The 20,002-nt window shown below is 40.6% G+C and overlaps 1 protein-coding gene across 4 annotated transcripts in view; it reads right to left on the reverse strand.

Annotated features, from left to right (window-relative positions):
- CEP290 (centrosomal protein 290) overlaps positions 1–20,002 on the reverse strand; it is a 75,322-nt gene that overhangs the window by 28,222 nt on the left and 27,098 nt on the right. For all 4 annotated transcript variants that reach the window (XM_077338980.1, XM_077338981.1, XM_077338982.1 and 1 more), the window contains 17 exons: positions 18,809–18,973; positions 18,171–18,320; positions 17,389–17,504; positions 15,500–15,602; positions 13,379–13,609; positions 11,907–12,080; positions 9,865–9,976; positions 8,420–8,625; positions 6,861–7,012; positions 5,999–6,110; positions 5,431–5,886; positions 4,762–4,926; positions 4,143–4,250; positions 3,911–4,045; positions 2,409–2,675; positions 1,625–1,732; positions 184–383 (listed from right to left, as the gene is read on the reverse strand). In XM_077338980.1, the coding sequence (XP_077195095.1) occupies positions 184–383; positions 1,625–1,732; positions 2,409–2,675; positions 3,911–4,045; positions 4,143–4,250; positions 4,762–4,926; positions 5,431–5,886; positions 5,999–6,110; positions 6,861–7,012; positions 8,420–8,625; positions 9,865–9,976; positions 11,907–12,080; positions 13,379–13,609; positions 15,500–15,602; positions 17,389–17,504; positions 18,171–18,320; positions 18,809–18,973 (2,960 nt within the window). The remainder of the gene's footprint in view (positions 1–183; positions 384–1,624; positions 1,733–2,408; positions 2,676–3,910; positions 4,046–4,142; positions 4,251–4,761; positions 4,927–5,430; positions 5,887–5,998; positions 6,111–6,860; positions 7,013–8,419; positions 8,626–9,864; positions 9,977–11,906; positions 12,081–13,378; positions 13,610–15,499; positions 15,603–17,388; positions 17,505–18,170; positions 18,321–18,808; positions 18,974–20,002) is intronic.

Consider the following 20,002-nt stretch of genomic DNA (forward strand, 5'->3'; position numbering starts at 1 on the left):
TAAACTGAATTTTTTTCAGTTAAAATTTAAACATTTATTAGCCAACTCTGACAAATATATTTTGTGCTTTTTCCTTCAAATCTCTGAATACTAAATTTGGACTATAATGTATTAAAGATTTAAGACCATAAGCATGACTACCATTTACTTCTAACCTGAACTGTAACCTTTGTCTACACTTACTGGGCTCTGACATTTTCAAACTCCTTGATTTTTGCTATGGTAATTTGTTTTTGCTTCTGTAAATCAGAGGATGTTTTCTTTAATCTGCTGAGCAGAGAAGTGAGAGAGCTGTCTTGTTCTGCTACAGTTTGTTCCATCTCTGCCAGACGAATTAAATGCTTATTTGTTGGCACAACTAAAGAAGGCTTCTTTACCAGCTCCTGTGGAACAAAATACAGCATGAAGAAAATAAATCTTTCATGATTTCTTTATCGGATAACACATTCTACCTATATCTTAGATCAAGTTCCTACCTAGCATACATTTTAGAAAGGGTTCCTACATTATTTAGAGCACAATTCAGCCAAAGCTGGGCATCTTTTATGTACCTTCGATTTCAGGAAGGGGTGTATAATGTTCTCCAACAAAACTACCAAGAAGTACAGCTGCCCAGTTAGCTAAAAAAGTACTTCAAATGGTGGCCAATTTTACTTTACTATGCTAAAAGAAATAAAATAAATAAGAAGCAGATCTGGTATTCTATAGGATTTTTTCTCATTGTCTAAAGGCATAATATGTGCACACATGGATCCTATGCTTCTGACCTCCCTATCCTGCTATAGCCTTCCATTGTGCTGCCTTGGGGGTGTCAGTGATCCCCAAAGCAGTACAAGGAGACAATAGGGAATCAATAGAATCTTGCTCTCACACACATACTTCTATAAGGGCTTACATCAAGGAATTAGAGAAGTAGGCTCCTAGCCATGGTGTATCCACTCTGATTTTCTCACTTAGCTTCTTATATACTTCTCAGTTAATAAAACTAACACACACGCTCAGAACTGCTATCATGGACTAGACGAGTGGTTCTATCTCAATCAACCCCGCAAGGCTGTTGTGTAGATGGCGCCCCCCCCCCAGCCAAGCTGCTTGTCCTGCTGAGACCCCTGCAAAAGAGTTGTTCGACCCCCAAAGGTGTCCCGACCCCCAGGTTGAGAACCACTGGACTAGACGAAGAAAAGGGTTTTATAAGAACACTTGCTAAAGATGATCTCTCTCCATAAATGATAAATAAAAAATAAATCTTTATTTTTCTATCCCATCATTCCCATAAGGCTAGCCTATGTCCTTCTCATTATAGTAGCTCACCTAGAATATTACACTTGTTTATCATCCATCCCACTTACTATTTGTGTAAGCATTATTTTCATAACCCTATTGCATTCTGAGTTAATAAAACATTACCCAGTGCAACCTCTGCTCATATGGAAATTAAGTTATGTGAGGGCAGAACCTTGAGACCTAAACAGACAGAACCTTGAGACCTAAACAGACCTTTGAGTCACATACAAAGGGCTACATAAAAATCTGTGAAAGCTACAGTGAAACAATTAAATCATCATGGATCATCTCCCTGTTCTCACTTTTTTCTTGCCTTCGCTTCCTGTTTAAATATACTTACCAGAGCAGTTTTCTTGAATTTATTAAAGGCATTTTCACTATGGAAATCTAACTTTTGGTGCAGCACTCTGAGGTCTTCTTCACGTTTCTTTGCAATTTCTTCTTGTTCCTAAATAGTAGAAAATGCACATCCAATGTTATTACCACATACAGTGTTCAAGTTATTGGGCATTGTGCTCCTGTACAGAGGCCCCTGTTTCCTACCTCTTCCCGTGTGAATGCACAAACTCTTGTGCAGGATGAGCAAGGAAGCAAGTGGAAAATGAGCATCCAATGCTCATGCTATGTCCTGGTGTGGCTTTACGCACTGGGGACAACATCTGATTGGAAGCAAATACCGTGAGTGGGTAAGGTGGGGGGGGGGGGAGACCATGCATAAGTGGAAGTGCTATTCACTTAACCTCATTTGCTTGGACTCTTTGACTCCAAAAGCCTTTGTGTATATAGTCTATCATTTCTGCTCCCAAATGTAAGTCTATTTCAGTAATTACAAAAAGCTAAAAACTAAGCTCAAGAATAATAGTCTACTTTTTCACCTGGGACCCACTATTCACACGTAACTTCAACATGGGATCTACTGTTTCTTTTTAAACCCTCTATTTCTCTCCTTAGGAAATGAAACAAGGGTTATTTGCTTCCAGGCCAGAAACACAAATGCTGCCCTCCTTTGGAAGTGGCAGTTTATACACAGAGCAGCTCCACATGAATACTGTCTAGCTGTACATTCCAGGTTTTCAAAGCCTGTGAATGGAGGTCCACCACAGGAGAATATAAAAGAAAAATACCTCTCTTGCTTTGGCCAAAAGGTGCTGGTACTTTTTCAAGACTTCCTCTTTTTGATTTAATCTCGCTTGCATATTCACAATTGTTTGATGTGCAATTTTCAAGGCACGGGGATAAGCGGGGTCATCTTCGTTTCTATCCAGCTCAGCTATTATCTTCTCTCTCTCAGAAGTTGCTGGCAATCGAAGTCTTAGTTCGTTTATGACCTTGTCTCTAGACAAGATATTTTGCTCTGCTTTCCACAAAGCAGTTTCCTTTTCTTTCAGTTTCTGCAGCAAAGAAAATATATCTAACAGAATACCTCTTAGCAAAATATTGTACAATGCTATTTCAAAACACTGTATCAATTATTTCTTAGATGCATTATTAAATAGAACAAAACAAGATACCAGGCTTGGTAATGCATGCATGGGGGGGGGGGGGGGATTTAGCTAATTTGCATGAACAGCTTCTATTATTTAAAAGGTTTGAACAGAATACTTAAAATGCTTTGGTTTATATTTATAAATTTAATTTATACCCTGAACCTTCTCTCCACAGGGGACTCAGGCCTGCTTTACACTTAATGGAATCCCTGATCAGAAATCGTGGGGGGGGGGGGGGGGGGCGACAATATTTTAAAAACTTTGTGATCCTCATTTCATACTATAGTAGAATTTGGGCATGTGGAGAAGCTGCATTGAATTTTTCTGACCCAGTGAGAAAGGCATCTAACTGAATCATTACTATAGGAAAGTGCAACTAACCATGGCAGCAAACTATCAAAAATGAGGTCCCTGATTAATATTCTTTGCCTTTGGTCACAATCATCATTAAAAATTTTCATTTATTGTTGCATTGTAACATCAGGAGCCATTCTGTAATATCATCTGTTTGACTACTGAGGAAAGCCAATGGGCCAAAACGCATATGGTCAGGGGTTATATAATGGTCATTTTTGGTTGTCTTAACTGAGGCTATCACCAGGGCCAATAACTGTTTTTAAAATCTACTTTGTACTAAAAGCATGCATTTTTTTATACATGTTTATAATTTGACTAGTAGAATTATTGGGACAATACATTCAGATTTTCTTAACTTTTTGATTCTTAATTAAGTTTGGAATAATTTCTACACCCCCCTTCCCCCCCCCCCCCCCCCAGTTCTTGGTATTCCAGTTTTATTGGACTGACTATTCTACTACTTTAAATTTAATATGTTTGTAATAACTAGTTCCATTATTTGTTATGGGCATTAAAAACAAATTCTGTATTTTACCACCTATGTTTAATGAGCAAGATTCTCATTTTTCCTGTTTACACTCTTTCATTTAAAAAGAAAGGACCTTAGTAATGAAACACAGTAGTGATTCTAAAGTTCTTTCTTGTCCTCATGAAGAAAATGCTTTAAAGAACAGCAATACTGGGGAGGTATTTCCATTGGTACGGAAGGAGGCTGGTCTAAAGAGTGATAACCTTTTAATTTAACTAGTCCATAAATCACTGAAAGAATATGATCCAATTACCTCTTCTAAGGATTTGTAGGTTGCTTGCATTTCCAGGATTGTTCTAACATGTTCTCTACTTTTTCTTAGAGCTTGGTCAAGTTGATGTGAAAGTGGCAAGTCAGGATCTGGAACTGATCCCATAGCTTCTTCGAACTGCAGAATAAACAGAATGCAGGAAATCTAGCTGACTCTGTAATGACTGTGATCAGTCTAAATCTAAATCCAATTCAAATAAAGTCAGCATAGATACCTTCTGAGCAGTACTTAAGATATCATTTTGCTGTCGTTCATATCTGTCTAGCTGCCGTTCTAATTCTACTTCTCTTTGATCCCAGGCCATCTGGCGCTCTTCATGGAACTGTAAGATTTTTGGACATATTAAATATTTATTATTTATTATTATTATTTATTTGTATTTATTACCTGCCTCCCCCTAGAGGCTCGAGGCAGGTTACAATCAAGTAAAATCCAAAAACCTACTAAAAACCAATAAAACTAATACAGGAATATAAAAACCTATAAAGCCAAGAAGTTGCGGCGAAAAACTCTTCCTGAGCTTAAAACCCAACTCATCTAAAAAGGGAGGTGGAGGGGTGCTGGTGGGACTCGCTAACAGCATTCTGTGAGGGGGAGAGCCCAGATCTTCCTTGCTGCCTGACCTCAGCCATAAACCTGGCGGAAGAGCTCTGTTTTGCAGGCCCTGCAGAAGTTCTCGCAGGGCCCGCAACTCTTCCAGGAGCTCATTCCATCAGGTTGGGGCCAGGACCAAAATAAAATTTCTGATAGTTATACCTGAAGTTACCTTATTTAAAAATCAATCCATTTAGATAATTAAATGCAAAAAGAGAGCACCATATGCTTTTCAGTACCTTGTTTTGCTGTACTATTTCTTCTTCCAGGTTGCTGATTGTGCGTTCATATTCAGAAATGACATTGCTCAAATATTTCTTCTCCTCCTTTTGCTTGGCTAATTCACGGTTCAATTTGAGCTCCTGAAGACGAAGCTCTTCAATTCTCATATGCCACTCAACTACCTGATAACACAGGACAACAGATAAAATCATGACAATGATTCTTTAAAAAACAAGCAGAACTGATTCCAGCTGACTATATGAATGAGTGCCAACTGTCGCAGCAAAAAATGCTAATGCAATTTTAGAGATTTACTGGCTCACTGTTTAATCCGAGCTTTGGTTGGCCACAGCCTATTGATCTGATACAGTGAAATCACAACAGGCAAACATTCATGGGAGATTAAGTTAGTCTGAGATGCAACAAAGCAAAATGGAAGTACTAGGATTTAGGGATGCAAAACTTGTTTTGCAAACCCTGAAAATAACGGTATTACGGAAGCCAAAGTTCAGTGCTTTATGCATCATCAGCCAACATGCAAAATGACTAGAGAGGCCCTAGAGCTTCTCAGGCCTCTGCCACCTGGATGAGTCATGGCATTAAAAAAAGCTCACCCACTGAGAGATGGATCGTGGAAAACTGCATATAAAACAATGCCGAAAATTGTATTTTAAGTTCTCCCAAACCTTTTGTGCTCCTCTGGTGTCTTTTAACGTAGCTATGAGTTCTTCTAAGCCTTTTAATTTCATCTCCAACTCCAGGGTTTTGTTCTCTGAATTTCGGCACTCTTGGTCAGCATGCTGAATGTCATCCATCATTTTAAGTTTGTCATTCTGAAGCTGGATCATAGTTTTGGAGAATTTCTCTTGTTGAGCTAAAGGCAAAGCACCACTAAACTGCCTCCGCAGAGACTGAATAGTCTGCCGTAAGTGTTTGGCTCTGTTTCTCCCTTCTAGCCGTGCATAATATAATGCTTGTTCTTTGTCATCCAATTTCTGCTCTAGGCGTAGATTAGCAATCTCCATCTTCTGAAGTTTTGATGTATTGGCTTCTAACTTGGCCATGGCTGTGGCCTCACTAATCTGAAGGGCTACAATATGCTGATGCAGTTTTGCAATGAGTGCTTTTTCATCTGATTGTGCCTGTATGCCAAATAAAGAATACAAGAAATTTTTATTCATAGCACATGTACACTTGGGGGCATTATTTTTGGTTACTATCCCTTATGCCCATGGTTAACAGAAATATCCAGACCTGGAAGTCCAAAATTTGCATTCTAAGGGATTGCACTTCTTTCTCTCTGGATTGCTGGCGATTCTCCAAAGAATCAACTTGCATCTTGGCAATGTCAGAAAGTTCTCTTAGCCTAAGAAAACATAACAGATTTTCAAGTTACAAAATAAAAATAGCTCTGAACTCATTGTCAGGTTGGCACAATGCCGTATTCTTCAGGGCACAGGGTTAGGTCCTTTACAAATAACCTCCGAATACGTCATTGCACAAATACTATAATCACTTTCTCTAAAGCATGAAAGAAGCCAAGGGGGGAAAAAGGAGCTATATGTCAAAAGTAATCTGCTGCACTTCATTAACTATGGTACATGAAGAAGAATATACTGCCAAGTCACAACCAAATCATGGTAACGCCTTCCAGAAGGAACGTCAGGCAAGAGATCAGCAGATGTTGTTTATTACTGACTTCTGCCATGTAGCAACCCCAGGCTCCCTCAACAGTCTTCCATCTAAGTACTAAGGCTGACCCTGCTTAGCTTCCAAGCTCTGACAAGGTCAGACAAAGCTGCTAAATCTGGATATTAACTATGTTTTTGGATGCTGGGGAGTTTCCCTCCCTCCAGGCAGTACAGAAGTATCTGCCCAGCACTGCACCATTGGTTCTCCAGTCTGCAAGTTTTCTACTGCACACACACACACAGAACCCATGGAGTCTTGCAGTGAAGACACACCAATCCTGAGCTTTCTAGCTGATGTCCTTTATAAAGTCTATATCTCTGGCATTACATTTTATGGCACACATGGCCCAGCCCAACCAAGTCACAATTATGGCAGATCCAGCCCTTCTAACAAATGAAGTTGAAAACTCTGCTCTAGAACTTACTTTGATACTTCGATCTTGAGCTCTGTTTCATTCTTCTCAAGCTCCATAATTCGACGTCTGTCTGCCTCACTCACTGCTTTACTCACACTGGTTGACAGTTCATCTCGCAAGGACTGTTCCACCTTCTGGGCTTCAAGGTTGATCTTTGTAAGCTGAGAGATAAGACAAATTCACTTGGAAATGACAGCTAATATTCAGCTAACATATATCTTGTTAATCAGGTAACTTTGCAGTATCAAGTGTTTGCAAACAGGAGTAGGAGGGCACTTGGGGCTACGACACCAGCTTTTGGTTTATCCCTTAAATGCTACCCAGCTTATTAGAGGAAAAACCATTCCAGGTGTACTAGCATAGTACAGGGCAATCTCTATAAACTGGTCAATAAAACCTTCTGAAATCAGAAAGAGGTAGAGTATAAACACAGAGAGTGCATCAGATTCAAAGGGCACATGCATGTAAGAAATCAATGTATTTCCATTTAAAATGCATGCAAGTGGGTGCTTGTTCTGGTATTCTAAAAACATGTAATTTCAACTCATATGCACTCATCATATCTAACATACTGTGCACATAAGCCTGAAGACAAAAGTTTCATTAAAAGCCCCCAATTCTATATTTTTTTTAGAAAGGGGTCACAAATAGTTGCACTTAGAGATCAATCAAAGCCCAATTTTAATTTCAAAGGACACTGCCAATGGGGATGCAGTTTCAACTGAAAGTGCAGGTAGCAGAAGTTACAATGTTTCCCCAAGGCCATAGGAAAGTCCATTCCAATCTCTACCAGGATAGCGTCAGCAAGGCCCATGTTGGCAAGCAGCAGAGGGCTGTCCAATTAATAAGAACAGATATTTCAAACAGCAACAAGTGCAAAATATTATGGAACTGGCAGATGGTCATTCAAAGTCCCTAATTGTACCTTCTTCCTCCATGACATCTCACAAGCACTGTGATCTCTCTAAAAGCATATTCCACGACAGTTACACTGCATTGCAATAATAAAATAAACTTATATCCCAACAGATGTGGAACAATTTAAACAAAGTTTGTAGATAGTCCTTATTACAATGAAGACATTTTCACAAATGAGTGAACAATCTTCTGAGTTCTCCAGAATGCTTCATCAGGCTAGACATTTGGTACAAAAATAAAATGCAAACTAATTAAGGGAAACCAACATCCAAAGTCAGCTTTTCTCAGCCTTGTTACTGTTGAGAAGCCCCTGAAACACTCTTCAGACTACGAAAAACCCCAGAAGTAGTGTGATCATGCAGAATATGGTTGGGATGCCAAGCTGTGTACACACCCACCCAGGGCCCCTCCCCATTCCACCCCCTCCAGTCCCATCACTGGCCATTTTGGGTGGGGAAAACCTGGTTGACATAACCATAAATGGTCATTATCCAATAAATGTTTAACAAATTTTTAAAAATACATTTAAAATTAATTAACTCCTGCCCTTTTAGGAAACCCTTCAACGGCCATCAAGAAACCCCAGGTTTCATGAAATCCTGGTTGAGAAAGCCTGACTAAAGGTGTATTTTCATCTGGCAGCAACCAACCTCAGCAAACTTTGTCTCAAGTTCGAAGTTGCGTTCTTCTACTTGCTTTAACGTGCTCCGTAACTGTTCATACATGCGCTGAGAATGTGCAGCCCTCTGCCTCTCATTCAGTTCTTTCATTTCCAGCATAGTGATTTTCTTAGAAATAGAAATGATCTCACTGTTGGTTATAGCTTTGGTAGCCTTGTCTGCAGGACCATCGCCTCCTGAAGTTAACAATTACATGAGGCACTATTTAATCTCTTTGCATTCTCTTTGAATTCAAGCAAACTCTTTGAATTCAAGCAAACATTACAGAATAAAGGCCAAACTTGTATACATTGGTATGTCTTGTCTTCTGGCAGGAACTTAATTTTAAACTAACCTTACTCCCACCAAATACCATCAAAAATTAAGTGCAGACTAATCATTGCTCCTAGTTCTGGTAGAACCATGGCAAGTTCAGCTGTTATCACCAAAGAAGTTCCCAGTTTCACTACAGTTCTTGTCCAACTCTTGCAGAAAGAAGACAGGATATTGCATTTATGCAGTAAAACCTAATCCACTCCAGTGATTCTTCTTGCAGGGATGAGGCGTTAATTAAAACAATAGATGCCTTATAAGTACAGATGTCTTTAGAGATGAACTCTTTTAATTTTATCAGTGCCTTTTAAACAATTTAGCCAAGTGCATCGATGCTCTTATCAATTTCCTGATCACTATAAGGCTCTTATCAATTTCCTGATCACTTAGTTCCTTTACTGTTAGATTGTTAGCACATTTTAAAGGAAACACCACAAGAAGCAACACTAGCATGCAGTCGCTATGACAGACACTTTTTGTGGAAAATCAAGCCACTTTGCTTGCTTCTTTTCTTTTAGAGTGTCAGGAGTAGCTTAGAAGACCCCTGGCCAATTACCTTCTTCCCCAAAGAACTTTCAGTGTGGCGAAAGGAAGAAAGTACCTTTGAGACACAGAGGTGAAATTCAGAATGATGTCAGTGCACAATAAAACTGTTTGGCTGGCACTATACTGATGATTCACAGAAACAGTCTCCTGTAGCATCCCCATATCCAAGCCAGGACCAACTGCTGGACTAGGAAAGTGAGACCGAGACTGTACAGAAACCCTGACTGCCAGGACCGCCAACGAAAACAAGCAGCAAGTGTACAGTCAAGGATGATCAGCTCCTAAAAATACTTTAGTATGAAACAATCGTGTGGCTCTTCAGTTACAGGAAGTCTTATTTAAAACAAACAGTAAAATTAGTCTCATCTCTCCCTGTAACAATCCATCTCATTTACTTTTAACTTCACAAAAAGAAAAAAAAGAGGTTGCAACTTTCTTCATGTTTAAAAAGACATTCCAGTTACTAAAACAGTTAGCTGAACAGACTAAAATTGCAGTTCTTATTATCATAATAGTAATCTGCCTGCCCATAATGTACATAATCATAATATACTTGCCCAGTTTCATTGCTTGTTCCCAAGCCTGTTCAACTGTGTGCAGTTTCTCTTTTGTAATTTCCAGTTCTTTATTTAAAGAGTCTATCTGTTCTTTTAACGATGCATTTTCATGCTACATGATAAAATGTGCAAACAGGTTATAGGACTTATTTCAACATACTGAATTAAAATACAGCTTAACATGAACAGGGAGAAACCATCTTCTGGTATCCAGTGTGACGTTGCAGTTAGGCTAGGACTGACTTGGCACACTCAGGTTCCAATTCCTAGTCTGTCATAAAGCCCATGAGTTGCTCTTGGGTTTAAATCATAGGACAGGTGTGGGGTACAATGTGTTGAAGGAAAAGAAACAAGTGTGCCACCCTCAGCTCCTTGGAGAACAGACAAGATTCCAATGTATAGACAGACAGATATCCCACTGTATTTATAGAAAACCAATAAGTGTAGTATAGCAGCTAAGATCAGGACACATCTGGTTCAAATCTCATCCATGGCATTCACTAGATGGTGCCAAGCTGTTCTTCGTCTCAGCCCCTTTCCCCCTTGCAATACATACATTATAGTAACCTTACAGGGGTGTTGTAAATTAAGGAAGAACATCAGAAATCTTTGCATCACCCAGCTACCCCACAATATCCCTCTCACCAAGAGAAACACAACTACAAAAATCATACCAGTATATTTTGCCTATTGACTACTTGAAGAAGTTTATTATTCACTGCCCTCACTTCTGAACTTTCAGATTCATAAGTAAAAGACAGGATAGAAACTTTCTCTAGGTCAAAACAATGAAAATATCTGATGCATCCAGAGTTTATGGGCTGGGTCCAACAGAAGGGTTTACGATAGGAGTCGAAGGATGGTTCAGTGGTAGAGTATCTGCTCAGAACCCATAAGGTATTATGCATACAACGGGCTTACCAGCTTCTGCTAGTATATAAATAAATCTTCATTAATGTCAAATCTGTGACAGCTATTCTCAAAACAATGGAAACAACAACCTGGAGAGGACTTTTCTGTATATCCAATACCTACATATGGCTATCTTTATTGGTCATAATTTTGAAGGGGGGGGGTTGATTTTAAAATGAGATTTTAGCACATGTTTTAAATTGCTAGCTTCCTTGGTGGCCCTTGAAAGGCAAGGCATAAATAAATTTTAAAAATAGATCTTTTGTTTCTTGTCAATAACTAGATACAAACATTAATCCACACAGAGCTACTACGCCTGCTTGATGTAATGGTCAAGAGCAGTAGTCTTTAATCTGGAGAGCTAGGTTTAATTCCCCCTCTCCTCCTCCACCTGCAGCCAGCTGGTTGACCTTGAGCCACTCACAGGGCACTCAGGGCTCTCTCAGTCTCACTTACCCTCACAAGGTATCTGTGCAAGGTGAGGAAAGGTAAATGATTAGAAGCTGGTTTCATACTTCCTTGGGCAGTAAAAAAACAGGGTACAAAAAAAAAACAGCTCTTCTTCAAAGTAGAACAGCACCTACTGCCCCAAGATTCCACTCAAAGGATCACCCACATGTCTCTTTCTTCTAGCATTAAAGAACCAGTAATGCATATAGGACAGTACTATGAAGCCGGTACATATGTCACTCTCTGTTTCTACTATACAAGAACTAGTTTCTATAACACTAATCAGTGGGAAACAGAAAGGTTAAAAAAAAAAAGAGAGTCTTCTTTCAAGCCTGACATTGCCAAGGAGCAGAGTGTGCTGCTAGAGCAGAAAAGTGAAGCTACGGGTAGGGTTGTGCGATTCGGCCGCCGAAGCGGCCGTTCCGTCCGGGCGCAGCCAGCGCCGCGCCGCAGGGGGGGAGGGCGGTGCCGGCAGCGGCGTGACAGCGGGCGCAACCACGCAGGCGCGGAACTCCGCGCCTGCGTGGTTGCGCCCGCTGTCACGCCGCTGCCGGCACCGCCCTCCCCCCCCCCCGCGGCGCGGCGCTGGCTGCGTCCGGACGGAACGGCCGCTTTGGCGGCCAAATCGCACAACCCTAGTTATCACCCCAGAGTCACACTAAGACTACAAGTAAAATTACCTCCAAGTGATCCATATTACTTGTTCTTTGAACAAGCAAGTTGTCTTTCTGCAGCATATCCCTGTATTTAGAAGTTAATTCATTATATTGCTTATTAGCCATTTCTAGATCATCCAATGGCACACTATTATCCAGAGCTTTCTGCAAGGCTGCTATTTTGAAGGTTGCCATTTCCTAGAATGAAGAATGATTATTACTTATGTATTCAATACCAATATGTTCAAACTGTGTGAACATTAAAAGGAAACATTTACTTTGAAAACTGAATTTAAGCGATGCTCTGCAGATAAAATACGGTATCTTGTAAATCACATTTTTCTCCTGGTTTTCCCAAAAACAACATGCAAGAGCTGCACGCTACCAGTGCCTGGCTCTGAAGTAGGAACACCAGTTCATATATCTCCTTTTTAATGGTCTTCAAAAGCTCAATCAACAAGAGAACAAAGAGTCTTGATAGGCCAGTCTAATTCAACCACCTGCCCAAGAAAGGCACTTAATATCTATTCCACAGCATCCATAGCACATCTACGTTCAGTATTTAGTTGACTCCATCAATAGTAAAGTAACAACATCTGGCCTGAACCATACTCTACAAATCATATATACATATCATATATCTAATAGTCAAGTACTGCACCTGTGCAATTCAAAAAATCTGTAAGGGATGCCACACAAGATCCCGGGTGATCTGTGGGCCCTGCGGGATTTGTCAGCTTTCCACAGGGCCTGTAAAACGGAGCTCTTCCACCAGGTCTATGGTTGAGGCTGGGGTCAGCGAATCAGGGACATCGCTCCCCCCCTAGGAGTTGGAGTGTACGCTACTCCCCTATCCTTTCCTCTTCACCTCTTTAATAATTGGGGGAGGGATGGGATTTTTAGCCGTCATGTTAATAGATTGATGTTTTAATGGGAATTTTAATGGGGTTAGTGTTAGTGACCCGCCTCGAGCCTGTAATAATATTATAATAATAATAATAATAATAATAATAATAATAATAATAATAATAATAATAATAATAATAATAATAATAATAATAATAATAATAATAATAATAATAAAGTCACATTCTTTTACAAAGCTGGAGGAAACTCCAGGCTTCCAGAATTGCTTACCAAACTAGGCTTACCTAGAAAAGTACCAAACTAGTAACAGTGTTGTCTGCACATTCTGTAGCAGCCCAAAATGTTGCTAACAATGAAAGGAGCTGGGTAGGGGACAGAAGCAGGAATAGAGGAAGGCAGTAAAGATAAACTGGGTGCTGCAAGGGCAGGCAAGGGTAAAGGCAAAATGCAAATTTTTAAAAAGTCCTCCAAGCAATCTGACACATTAGGATAAATCTGGTATCTTCATAGTTCCAAACAATATATTTTAACATTTTAAACAGGAAATTGACAAGTTCACAGCATTATGAACCGTTAGAGAAGGCAAGCTTGATAGAATTTTCAGATGAAAAAAGTTACATTAAAAATACCTTGAACCTTTGCAAGTGTCCAAACTTTTCTCCAACTGTAGTCTCCATTGACGTCAACTCAGTCTTCATTTTTTCATTCTGTTTTCGAAGATGCTTCTCCATTTCTAGTAAGGTTGTGTACTGCCTTGTCATTGATCTTTCATTTACTCGAAGAACAGTTATTTTTCTACAGTATTCTGCAAGTAGCTGTTTAGAGTCATCACCATCTTTTTGGAGAGCATCCAGTAAGTTCTGTGGGAAGTTCGCAAGGGTTACTGGCATTGCAGTATCAATATTATATATTTCATTCCAATTTGAGAGCTGTGAATGGAATTCTGTTTGACAAACGGTTTCTCTTACCTTCTGCTTCTCATTACAACCCTTTTGGCCCCCACCCCAAAAAATCCAGAGGAATAAGAAACCTTCTAGAGTAGCATAGAATGATGACAGTGGCATGCAGCTGGAAGGGATAGGAAAAATCAACAAAATAAGGTGAAATCCATGAGCAAAATTTCCTCTTCTACAAGGGGTGACTCTCCCAATTTCCATAATTCCCTTTCCCCAGCTGCAGCCCCAGTATTCATCTAATTCCATTCTGCATGTCTCCCAGATTCTGGAGGGATGGGGGAGGGGGGCACAAAGGATTGCAAATGGGAACAAGGCAAGAAAGCTCCACTGAACAGGCAAAAGTGTGCTCAAGTTTTCTGTATCCAAGTTTTGCTATTTTTACAGTTTTACTCTGAAAATGAGACACAGGAAAAATATGACACTTTTCAAAGCTAAAAGCTTCAAAAAAATGCTGCAAAGGTTAGCACACAAAAGATCTTTCGATGCATGGCTCATCTTTCTTTTCTTTCAGTGAATACTTCCTTCTTCATTGTGCATTGGTCTTCTAGCTGGAAAGGCCAAAATGGTATTCATCTTTAGCAAACCAGCATTTCAGACAAAACACAGAGAATAATTCAAGGATGGCAACAAGTCCCAATACTATTATCAGCTTCAAAGGAGCATTTAAAAGGGTCAGACAATATAAGGCTAACTTTTTAAAACCACCACACTATTATTCAAGTATGTCAATTATAGGTTTTTGGTTTTTTTCAATAGTTCTCTGAAGCTGTAGATTCATTTTTCTTTAAAATACAATCAATTCTTTCAAGATGGATACAGGGTCTCCCTTCTAGTAACTGAGCCATCATGCTCTGTGGGAAGTGAGCTATCAGATCTATGTTCAAAAAAAGTTTCAGAACACAGCAGAGCCTGTGCTCAAATTTCACAGTAGCTCCACAGTCTTTCTGAATTCTGAATTATCTTTATTTTCAGAAATATGCAAGTATTACATAACTTGATGTTTTTAATTAGAAAGAAGAAGTAGTGAGTTAAAGCACAAAATTCTGAGAGTACCATAAAGTACCACATCTATGATCATTGTTCTCCCCTGCCTTATCAAGGAAGCTATTACAGGCTTGCAGGATTAAACAGCGATGAACATCCAGCCATTCTGAGCTGGACTCTCTCTCTCTCTCTCTCTCTCTCTCTCTCTCTCTCTCTGCCTCTACTAGACAGGAGAATTTGTCAATGGAATTGTCCTCCAAGAACTGCATCTTTTGTGTTGTCCAGTGATTGGACCTGCCCCAGACTTTCATGAACGATTCAAAGCTGAGTCAAGCCACATGTGGATGATAGCCACCTTCAGCCTGCCCAGAATATGCCCAAAACAGGCAAGGTGGGATACAGTCTATGGGATAAGCAACTGAATTGGGCAGCCAGGTGGAGCCCATCACATCAACTAGCCTACCAGGGGAGGGAGCAAACCAGGAGGTCACTGCAACTGAGACAGGAATCCAGGACACTTGCTGTTTAGGTGAAGGAGGGAGAGGAAATAATCATACAAGTAGAATGGAAGGATGCCCTATTTCAGGAAGATCTGCATCCTGACAACAAAAATGAAGTACACCACTCAAGCAGCAGGAGAAAGAAGATGAAACCCCTTGCCCTCATCTTCAATTAGCTTGACCTGCTAATTCTCTGCTGTGGAGAAGGTCACAACAGACAAGGGCAGCAATGATCTTGAAGACAGGGGTGTCACATGTGACAAGTGTGAAAGATACCATAACTTTGGATGAAAATGGGGGGGGCACTTACAAAATATTCCTTTAGTTTTACATCATCTTGTTCTTTTTGATATTCCAGCTTCTTCTTTTCTTCTTCTAATTTTTCACCAGTTTCTTGCCAATGTTCTCTTTCACTAAGCAAGACAAAGCACTTTCATTAAAAACATATTTGGGGAATACTCTTTTGAACTCTTTGGGGTGAAAACAATGACAGCATCAAATCAGGCCTCTGAACTTTAAGTAAGCAAGTACTGTTTAAGTAAACAAAGAAGAATAACAAGTAGAAATGGATTTTACAGTGAGGAACCTGCATTTTCTCTAAGACAATGGTTGAGTGTGGGCATTATACTAGAGGTTTAAGGACTACTAGTGTCTAACTGAATTATCTTTGGCTCCATATACTCTAAAGCAGCAGTCCCCAACCTTTTCCTCATTGAGGACCACTTCCGGGGGTGGGGGAGAGCCGGCGGCCCAGTCACCACACATGTGCAGAGCGTCCGCCGCTCTAAAGGGTAAATCTGGCTCCATGCTACACTGCCTCTTAAATGCTTAGATTAAAAAATGCCACAGCTTGAAAGCAGTCTCTACAATGATGTGCTGTCAAGTTGCAACCAGCTCATGGTGACCTTTAATAAGGTTTCCAAAGCAAGAGAAGAGCAGAGAGTGTTTGCCATTGTCTTCTTCTGCATAGCGACTCCTTTGTGGCCTCTCATTCAAGTACTAACTGTGATCAGCTCTGCTTAGCTTCCTGTCACGCCTCCGCTGCCGCCTCCTGTCTCCCAGGGGTTGCCAGAGCAACTGGAGGCAGCTCTGGTTGAAGAGGCTGAAGAAACAGGGGATTCTGACAGGGATGCTGGGGAGGGCTGCTCAAGTCAGCCGGGCCCGGCATATGAGAGATCGTGGACACTGGCACAGCAGGAGTCTGAATCAGATTCAGATGGATCGCCCGAGCAACTCAGACGAAGCCGTAGGGTGGGGTTGGCAGAACGCCAAAGAAGCCAGAGGCTGCAGGCTGCCAGAATAGATGGGGGCCAGCTGGGTTAGCTCCAGGGGAGGATGGGTGAGTCATCCCCCAGGTGCAGCTAATTAGCTGGGCTGCATTTAGGAAGACAGAAACGACTCTTTGGTATGGATGCAATCTATGCAACTACCCCTCCAGACCAGCTCTGCTCCTGTGAACGTCTGATTGATCTCTAGCTCAACTGACCCCTGGCTTTGCTCTTGACTACAGCACTGACTATGGCATCGGATTCTCTGGACTTTGACCTTGGGACTGCTCGACTATTCTTTGCCTTGCTCTGCACTGTACTTGTTTAACTCCCGGTGACTCGGACTGAACTCTGACTCTGTTCTGGCTGAGCTTGCTGCCCAGGTTACTCCGAGACACCTGCTACTGGGTGTGGCCAGCTAGAGCAGCATACTTCCCCTCTCTGAGAAGCCTGGGCCAAGCTGAGCCATTCAGTCTGGTCTTAGCAGACACCAGTAAACAGATCATCCTTTTCTCCAGCTGCTTATGAACTGTACAAAGGTCTAATAAAGGAAAAAATATTTAACACATTTTATAACTCTACAGAGGACTGCATGACTACACAACAATTATTGAATATCTTCAAATAATTTCATAGTATTTAAGCTTAAGGCTAGGATTTGGAAAAAAGGACATGCACATGGAGAACAGAAACCACAAAGGAGTTGGAAACTAGCTTCTCTGGATTACCAGAAGAGCCAAGCTGCAATTCAGGATACAAGGCAGTGTTATCCCTTCTATAGTCCAAATGACTGCAGTGCAGGTGGGGCAAACCCCAAGGGCAGCTTCAGCTTTCTATGGTTCTGCCCTGCATGTGCATGTCCTTTCTTTAGATACTCAACCTTAGTTATTATTTCAAAAAAGCAAAAGATCTTCAAGAGCAATAATTATACCTTTGATATTCTTTATACAGTAAACCTTGCTGGTGGCGCATAACTGCAAATTTTCGTTTATATTCTTCGACTGCTTCTTCTAATTTCTTGAGTAACTGTTCTTTATTTTCTAGCTCCTAATGACAAACTTCAGATTATGAAACGGCTACATCTTATGTCCAGTTTTAATATCAAAAAGCCTTGTGAATCTTTAACATTCCGGTCTTTCTCAAATATAAAGGACAAAAGCAGATTTCATTGTACAGACATGTCTAAGGAAAAGCCTTCTTCCCATATACCCAGGGGATATAACTAAAATGGAAAGACTGATGAACAATTGCCTTCCTTCTTTTTCCCTTCTGAGTGCACTGAAATCCTCAGGGTATACTGTGAGGAAGGCACAAAATGGGAAGGGGGAAACTGGAAGAAATCACTGCTTCCTGCTCCAACAGTTCAAATGCCTTCATGTCTTCAGAACAGTGTGGTAGGATACATGGCAATATGTTTCTACAAACTTCTAAATTATACATAACAGTCATCAGATTTTAACTTTTAACTGTCTATTGTTTCTATACATTTCACTCCTACTTAAATTCCTTGCATGATTAAATACCATTTAAAAATTAATTACTGACATGTTCAAGATCAAATGCCATTAACTGAGTACTGAACCGTCAAGGGTAACAAACGGTGCATACAGAATTTTCTGTTTCTCATTAAAGCATCCTGCTGCTCTCCTTAACCAATATTGTTCACAGAGCTGCATGCATGCCCCTGTGCGTCTACAGTTTAAAGCAATTTACCTGCAACAGGTGGATTAAATACTCATTCTGTGAATTAATAATGTTTGCACTAGAAGGGATAATCCCTTCTGGAAGATCTACTGCCTTGAATACTATACTGGCTCCTTCTGTCTGTCGTAGCAATTGAATCTCATTTTCTAGACTGGCAATCTGAAAAATAAAGAGAAAAAGGGAGAAAAGAGGGGAAAGTTTCATATGGCTGAAAATGATACTGATGGCAAGTCATCAGAGCCGTATTTCAGCAAGTCACCCCGGTCTATTCACCACACCAAATCACGAGCTCCTTTAGAATCATCTGAAAGCAGTTAATGGAAGGAACTTTAGAGGCAGAAGGAAAATAGCTTCTGAATGCACAGATCTTGCCTCGTCATTATCTACATCACAGCATGCAGCCATAATCCTTTTACATAATTGTTATGCATCAGCAGGAGTCAACCAACTAAAGAGAAAGGCAGAGATGGAGCTTCATCAATTATAGTTTGAATACAAATTGCCATGTGCGTACTTAAGCTTTGTTGTCATTTCATTATGATTAATAATTTAATTCATACACCACCCTCCCAGCCCGTCCTTATATTCTTGGTTTCACATTATTACCAGGGTTACTTCTGAGGCTTAGATCAAGTTGGCACACTTACCTTTGCATTTGCTTTGGCTAGCTGGTTTGAAAAGTCTACTGCCTCTTTTCGAGATTCTCTCAGCTCCTTCCGTAGTTCTTCATTGCGCCCAGTAAGTTGGTCAACCTGAGCCTTCAAATGCAAGCTGGCATCAAAGACGCCTTCGGTATTCTTTAATTCAATTGCCTGTTATGCACAAGAAAATAAATGCTTCCCATAAATCTATATTTACACAGGCTGAAAACATGGTTGCTTATAATTTGGCAAGGCTGTTTCATTAGTAGAATCACAGAATCATAGAGTTGGAAGGGGCCATACAGGCCATCTAGTCCAACCCCCTTCTCAATGCAGGATCAGCCCAAAGCATCCTAAAGTAGTATTAACCAGATTAACAATGGATACCAACTGATTTGGCATCCTGGGTAGAAGATGCCAGACAGAAGTACACAAGAGAAAAAGAAGAAGAGTTGGTTCTTATATGCCACTTTTCTCTCCCCAAGGGAGAGAAAGCAACTTATAGTCGCCGTCCCATTCCTCTCCTCACCCTGTGAGGTGGGTGAGGCTGAGACACCACTGATATTACTGAAGAAGAAGAGTTGGTTCTCATATGCCGCTTTTCTCTACCCGAAGGAGTCCCAAAGCAGCTTATATTCGCCTTGCCTTTCCTCTCCCCACAACCGACCCTCTGTGAGGTGGGTGAGACTGAGAGAGCCCTGATATCACTGCTCTGTCAGAACAGCTTTATCAGCACTGTGGTGAGCCCAAGGTCACATAGCTGGCAGCATGTGGGGGAGCGGGGAATCAAAACTGGCTTGTCAGATTAGAAGTCCACACTCCTAACCACTACACCAAACTGGCTCACTCTCTTGTCCAAAGTCCACTTCACAGCTGAAAGCAAGCAGTGAGGTTCTCTGAAAGATGTTGGACTGACAGGCAGGTTCACATATCCACAAACAATATTTCAGATACACAATCCATGGGTTATTTAAAGTTTTAAAGGAAAGATTTAGTCCTTTGCTTGGAATGAAACAGGCAGCTAATGTAATTTTGAGTGTTCATATTCCTTTACATTTGGATCTAAGAGCAACCATAAGTTGTGACTCTGTTTCTTTAGGAGAAATGCAACTTTATTCAGAGCCAGTGTAGTGAACATGCTCTTGGACTAATATTTGGACTCAAATCCCCCTTCTAACATTTATGTATTTATTTATAATT

This window comes from Paroedura picta, chromosome 5 (genome assembly GCF_049243985.1).
Source record: "Paroedura picta isolate Pp20150507F chromosome 5, Ppicta_v3.0, whole genome shotgun sequence".
Lineage (NCBI taxonomy): Eukaryota > Metazoa > Chordata > Lepidosauria > Squamata > Gekkonidae > Paroedura > Paroedura picta.